The 7,078-nt window shown below is 42.2% G+C and overlaps 1 protein-coding gene across 1 annotated transcript; it reads left to right on the plus strand.

Annotated features, from left to right (window-relative positions):
• Positions 1-505: 505 nt before the first annotated feature.
• gsx2 (GS homeobox 2) lies at positions 506-2,056 on the plus strand. The gene is made up of 2 exons (XM_018670261.2): positions 506-1,006; positions 1,249-2,056. The coding sequence occupies exons 1-2, from the start codon at positions 631-633 to the stop codon at positions 1,587-1,589; spliced, it is 717 nt and encodes a 238-aa protein (XP_018525777.1). The 5' UTR covers positions 506-630; the 3' UTR covers positions 1,590-2,056.
• The last annotated feature ends 5,022 nt before the right edge of the window (positions 2,057-7,078 follow it).

The following is a 7,078-nucleotide window of genomic DNA, read 5'->3' on the forward strand; positions in this document are numbered from 1 at the left end:
ACTGCAGCTGTTATAGTTTTTTCTTTCAGCTGTATCAGTTCATCTGATGTATTTAATATCATCAATCTGGTGAGTTTATAATAGCAGGTATTTCCAAGTGGAATTTTACAGATATCCAATGTCAGATTGACTCGTGACCTGTTCCTATAAATACTGTAAATTTAGAATGAAGCTGTATTAACTCATTGAATCAAATTCTGTCAACAGCATGAATATTTGCGAAAAATATATTTTCGAAGCTGTGTTTAAAATGTTAAAATGATAAGTGACTGATTCTGCTTGAACTTTGCACGTAGATCTGAAAAAAATAAAATGAATGAATTAAAATCTGATTTAAACGGTGGCTGCTTATGTTTTTCTAGTGTCCAGGATTTTTCTAAATTCGGGGATAAAAAGGGTAAATCTCCAAGTTGTGATTGGAGGCCCGGGGAGACGTCACGTGGTTTGGGTCGCTGACAGTATAAACCCTTACCGCCGGGTGCGCACGTGGGTGACGCTTCAGGGCCAACCCTCTTCGGGGTCCCTTTTGTTGAACCATCAAACATAAGCACCTTTGGAGATCCCGAGGGGTTCAGATGAGAAACGGCTATCATCTTACACACGGAGCGATCACTTCTCAGCGGCGCCGTCATGTCGAGGTCTTTTTACGTCGATTCTTTAATCATCAAGGATACGGTGAGACCGGGACCAGCTGAGCACACGGGGCAAGACTTCCTCATTCCCATCAGCATGCACTCTCCGAGCGTAATGACGGTCACCGCTCCGGTGTGCCCGTCCAGGAAAAATGGGACTTTCTGTGTTTGCCCGCTGTGCGTCACGTCCCACATCCACTCTTCCCGCAGCGGCATCCCCATGCTGAAGGGTCAGTTTCCAGGAGCGGAGGCACAGTACTGTCAGAGGATAGCGCACCAGCAGTCTCCAGCGCTCGCGCACCCGGGACATACACCTGTCTGCACGCCCACCTTCAGCGTCACAGATCCCAGGAGATACCACTGTCTTTCTATTGGTAAGCACCTGTTTGCTACTCTCTCAGCTCACAGCCAGGAGCTCTGTTCAGCACCTGTTTGATCACTCCTTTACATTTCATCAGGCACTTTGAGGCAGTTACATAAAAGCCATCGCTCGGCTTTTACGCATGTTGATTTACGCGCGATATTTCTTGTCATTTACATACTTGATTGAGTTCAGACCTGCACTGATTATAAGAGATCAGATATCTGATATAAAGTATATTTTTCTCTCCTCCAGGCGCCTCTGAGAGCAGCCACATACAGAATGGCAAGAGGATGCGCACGGCTTTCACAAGCACGCAACTCCTGGAACTTGAAAGGGAGTTTTCCACGAACATGTATCTTTCGAGACTCAGAAGAATCGAAATCGCCACGTATTTGAACCTGTCGGAGAAACAGGTGAAAATCTGGTTTCAGAACCGCAGGGTGAAACACAAGAAGGAGGGCAAAGCCACCCAAAGGAGCGCACACAGCGGCTGCAAGTGCACGAGCGGCCACACAGACTATTCAAGGTCAGAGGACGAGGAGTCTCTATCTCCTGCCTCTGCCACGGAGGAGAAAGAGGTGTCACCCATCTGAGAACAACGCGACTCCCACAATTTCCCACTGCCGGTACTTCCTCTGTCCTGCCACAGTTATGGGTTGTGGCATCACGCGACGTCTGAGTCAAAAAAAAAAAAAAAAATCTCCTGCATGAAGTCTGAGAAGTGTTGAAAATGTCAGTTGTTCTTCACCTCATTTTAGTCCTGCTGTTAAATTAAAGTAAAAATATGTGAATTTATGTTCTTGAAATATCTGAAAACATGACTGTACACTCTAACAGACTTGATCCCTTCCGGGTCCTCACCTTTATACCCAAGTCTAGTAAAATATCCCCAGTAAATGTTTTCAATTATTGCCCGATATGCCAACACTGTCAGTGAGGTTGTTTGGTAACGACAGCCCTTAGAAACACTATAGGCCTAACCTGTGTGGAGCCTGTACGCAGCAATTTGTAAACTATGTATATCTGTATTTATTGTAATAAACATGACGAGTTGACTTAAGCACTTGTCGATGTATTGACTTATTGTGATCAATGATGTGTTCAGTACTGCAAATATTCTTTTTACTGTTGATAAAAAAAATAGAAAAAAATTAAATGTATTTTTGCATGAATGCAAGTTGAGCTATTTCAAATAAAATGAGCCAAAAATATATTTCCCTAATTTTTGCATTTCAAAAATTATTACAAATACTCAACTTACATCTGACATGTTGATTAAAGGGAGCACTGACCTTATAGTTGTAGTGATAAAAGGAGAAAATACTTTCCCCCGTATAATGAAATGCAAAACAGAACTTTGTCCCACCCCATTTACATACATTACACAGCCGTACATATGGACAAAAATGTTTTAAGCATCTTTCAATATAACACAATACAGAAAAACACCATGACTAACTCCATCTTGAAAATTTACAAAATAGTTGGATCAATTTGTCTCAACAGTCTCAACATAAAATTTGAATCACAAAAGGAGATTTGTATTGGATTGTCTTATTAGAGTTTCTGATTTTCTGGCCACTCTGCGAGTTTTACACAAGTGCACATCCACCATGAGTGCAGTTACCTACCACAACAGGTTTTTCAGCAAAATCTTTCCAACCATCTCCTATCAGCAGACAGCTAACATTATTTTTATTAAGCTGTCATTACCACACTCTTGCCGTTATGTTTAATAGAGCGGTAGATCCCACTGTGTGTATTTTATATAGAAACATCATGTAGCAGAGCTCAATTTACATGATATAAGCTATTTAATTCTAAATGGATGGAGTAAGCTTATATGAAAGTGTAGCTGTAATTTCTCCTTAGATCTGACCACAAAAGGGTACCCGATAACGCCCCTGGGGAGCAGCCAATAGTCCATTAATGGTCGCTTTTGAAAAGATTTTTGGTTGTCCAAAGCGAGTTTAATTGCGTTTTCGGTCCCACGTTGGTTGATTATGCTGCTATTGCTCGAAACCACAGAACAAGGATATATAGAAGTGGGCAAAGGCTTTGACAGGTTAGATTGTCCTGCCTTGGGACTCGCATTTAGCCCGAGACCCCCGACGGCTGTGTGCTCAGAGAGCTTTGAGAGACAGCTACAGGGTTCCTCCGAGGGACAGAGAACGATTTAGTCACTGTTTCATTAGGCACTATTTGAACCTTTCAACTTATGGTGAATTAAAGGGGGCATGCTCAAATGGAAAGGACTCTGTGGAGGGATTACGTGGGAGGGGCCACTGGAAATTAGCTGACGCCTAATTTAACTCGTTTCTGTCAGAGTTTGGGATACATTCCTAATTGAGAGGGGAAGCAGGTGAAGTTTTGGTCCCACACAGACCCATTCAGAGCGGAAATAAATGATCCCCTTTCACATCCCGCTGGTGATCATATATTATTGGGGGAAAGCCATCTAATGAATATATATTGAAGTTCCTATTAATCGAATTAGACTTCCCTTGCAGGTGTGAAGGACCAATGCGGCATTTAAAGCGATTAACAATAGAATAAACGGCAGTTTTGAGAAAGACACCTCCCCCACCCCCCACCCCTTTTTTCAGACCCACAGAACGTGATTTCAGACTGTAAGACCACTATAATGGGCTGGAGCTCATTTTGTGAGTAGATCTGTTTGTCTAGGTCAAACGGCTATTTCTTCCAAAACTGTCACATTCACTAAAACTTGCTGTCATACTTCTTTATTTCAAAATACTTAAAATATTGTAAAGTAAAGGTTGAAATATACATTTCAGAAGAAAGGCTCTATACCTACCAATGCACAGAAAAACGAGACCACTCAAAAGACGTCAGGCCTCGGCCACTATTGAAAATGCGGCAATTACGCATGACAAAAGACAATTAATAAGAGCGCTTTTCAGCCGGTTGCAGCTGCTGTCTCATGCGGAGAGATGGAGGCTGAGCGAGAAGCTGAAGTGCCAAAGTGGAAAAGAGGGGGAAAGAGTTGTCTTTTCCTGAAGAGACGTCCACTTTATTATGAATCAGCAGCGCAATATTCACTCTCCACATATGTGGCCTATAGCTCTCATCTAAATCTAAATATGTAAGTGTGAAGAGCTCTAGAAGAGGAAGGTGTTTCCTCTAAACTGTGGGAACTTATTGAACAGTTAAACCTGCATCTTAAACTAATGATGGCCTTCTATTATAAAGCCACAGGTTTCTCCTTTGGGGACCAAGCTTGGGTGGAAAATGTGTAACATTTAAGCTACCGGGCTTCTTATTTAGTGAATAATTGGGGCTAATCTCTCTCTCTCTCTCTCTCTCTCTCTCTGTGTGTGTGTGTGTGTGGTGTGTGTGGAAGGAAGGCGGTTGTTACTTCATCATAATGGTGACCTTTTAAAACTAAAAGTCAAGTGGGTAAATCTATCTTTGCATTAACAAGGTCAGGTACATTCACACAGAGGGAGAGTCAGGGCCACAGGAACACCAGAGAATTAATTCACTTGAGTTCATAGTGAAAATTAAATTCCACTTGTTTTCCTGTCCTTCATAGCCAAGAATGTGCTTTAGTAAAAATGAGCAAAGTAAAAAGACTTCCACTTCCCTTAGTTTACAGTCTATAGCTAATTTCTGAAAACTCTAAATATGTTGTGGTGTCTGTGTAATCTGCAGTTTTAAAGCTTGAATTACAACCCAATTCATCTGTTTGATTTGTGTTTTTTATTCATTTATTTGATGTGAAAGATGTGGCTGTTATTTTTGTTTTTGTTTTGTAATGTAAAATAAACACACAATAACTCACCTGTACTTATGGTTAATGGCTGTTTCAATCTTGAATGACCAGACAGATTCCCACATGGCCTTCCCGTCTCCAGTCCACTGTTCCAGATAAAAAAAAAAAAGAATTGTATGTATTTATCATTTCGATAGATAGATAGATAGATAGATAGATAGATAGGTAGATAGATAGATAGATAGATAGATAGATAGATAGATCTTTGGTTGAGAGACGAATGCTGCAAAGACAGGTTTCAGCACGCTGGACAGCTCCCACAGGGACCGCCGCCCGAAGGCCACCGTCAGTCTGTGGAGTCATCTTCAAAGAGTCATCTCATCTGTATGACTGCAGGACGCGAGGTGTTGCATGTCGACACGTATTGCGACCAGTTATTTTGTATATACTCTCAATCATACACTTACTTGCAACTCGAAGAGTGGCCTGATCAGAGTTTGACCTGACTGACGACTTTTGGAAAAGGCAAACTTACTCACCTGAAAACAGACTGAACTCAAAACATCAACTGATTCATCTTGATAAGACTAAGCAGTAGTGAGCCCGGCAGTTTGTAGACGCTAGGTGTGTCAGGGGGTTGTTACACCCGGGTTTTAGGTCTATGTTATGAACACAGGACGGACAAAACATTATGTCGAAATTATACGCAACACAGGCTTAGTTTGTTTATGTCTTAAAAGAAGCGAGTCATAGCTATAATTTGATGAGTTTCCTGTCAGATTATGCAACAGCAGATTCTTATGTTGTTACAGTTTCCATTTTTCCCCCAAAGCCCCCTGGTGGACAGTTGGGGGCAGGACAGGAAAAGGTCAACAGAAAGAGGATGAGTAACATTGGTAAGGGCAGAATCCAGTTCTAAACATCCTGACCGTAGGTGTTTAATAAGGATGCTGCAAAGATATTCGCCTTCATCCTGCCCCATCTTTAAGTTAAGACTATTCAAGTAACATATATGGAACCCAGTATTCAAATGTGATGGGACCCGTAAATGAGCAGCCTACAATATCATACAAGTGCTTCAGCATCTTATATTGTCAACACAACTGTTGTGACTCTGCAAACTTTCCAGTGATATTTAGTTACAATAATATGGGTGAGACAGTGCTGACTGGGGACTTTCTGACATATTCTGTTAAAAAGTGGCTCTGGTGGCATTTTTGAAGTTTTAGTAAAGGACCGATATTCGCCTCATAATATGCAAAATGTATTCAAAACAAAAAACTTTTTGTGGTTTTAACTGGCTTCAAAACCGCCTCTAAAAAAGCAACTTACTAAGTATAGTTTTGCTATAGGCCTACCGTATCGTTTTGCTTAGGTGAAGCGTGTTAGCGGGAAATCACTAAAAACAGAACCTCAAACCGGTCTGAGGTAAGCTCGGCCTTCCGAAGTTGAGATCCTTTGTTTGGAGAACAAGGACACTGTTCTTTTCGGCAACATGTGGAAGTAATTGCGCCAAGCTGCTGCATGGAGCTGAGAGAGGAGGGGTGAGGGGGCTCAGTGAGCATCGGCCCCGGGGCTCTGCTCCATGAGGAGACACCGGACCGATGCCCATTCTCTGTGCCCACAGATAGGTGATTCGTAGGGGCTCATTATTCTTCTAGTTGCCCCGGGGTAAAGGGGGGTGGGTAAAAACAAAATAATAATGGCTGTGCTTCAACTCGGTAAACAGCTGACGCATGTGTGCCAGTAAACAGGGTCTGATTAGTTTTCTGAGGCACAGAAAAGATGGAAAGAAGAACTATCCTGATGGTGATATTGTTTCTTTTAGTAAAAAACTGTGTGTGTGTGTGTGTGAGAGAGAGAGAGATGAGAGAGAGAGAGAGAGAGAGAGAGAGAGAGAGAGAGAGAGAGAGGAGGAGGAGGAGGAGAGATGTAGCTTATGATATGATGGTGTTGGAGCGCCCTCTATGAGGTCGTCGCTCCACTGTTTTCCACTTTCTAGCTGATGCACAAAAACTGTCCATTCACTACTAAGCTGCCATGCACCATGCAAGAAAGGAATAAGAAGAACAAACTTTTCATTGCAACCTGGTGAAAAGGCTTCCTGGAGTGAAAGTGAAGCATCATTAGACGCAGCACAAGTTCCTCAAGCACACATCAGACCCACATTTTCTTCTAAACAACCCGAATAAAACCTCACGAAAATAGCAAATATCATCCTCTCATTTTAAGCGGGGATATTCATCTGGTTGTTCCCCCATTGAAAAAAAGACTCTTACTTTGAAAAGGGGTTCAGCGCTAGCAGAGAGGGGAGGGGAAGGGGGGTGTCATTTCCTGAGAGTTATT

This window comes from Lates calcarifer, linkage group LG17, assembly GCF_001640805.2.
Source record: "Lates calcarifer isolate ASB-BC8 linkage group LG17, TLL_Latcal_v3, whole genome shotgun sequence".
In the NCBI taxonomy this organism is placed as follows: Eukaryota; Metazoa; Chordata; class Actinopteri; family Centropomidae; genus Lates; species Lates calcarifer.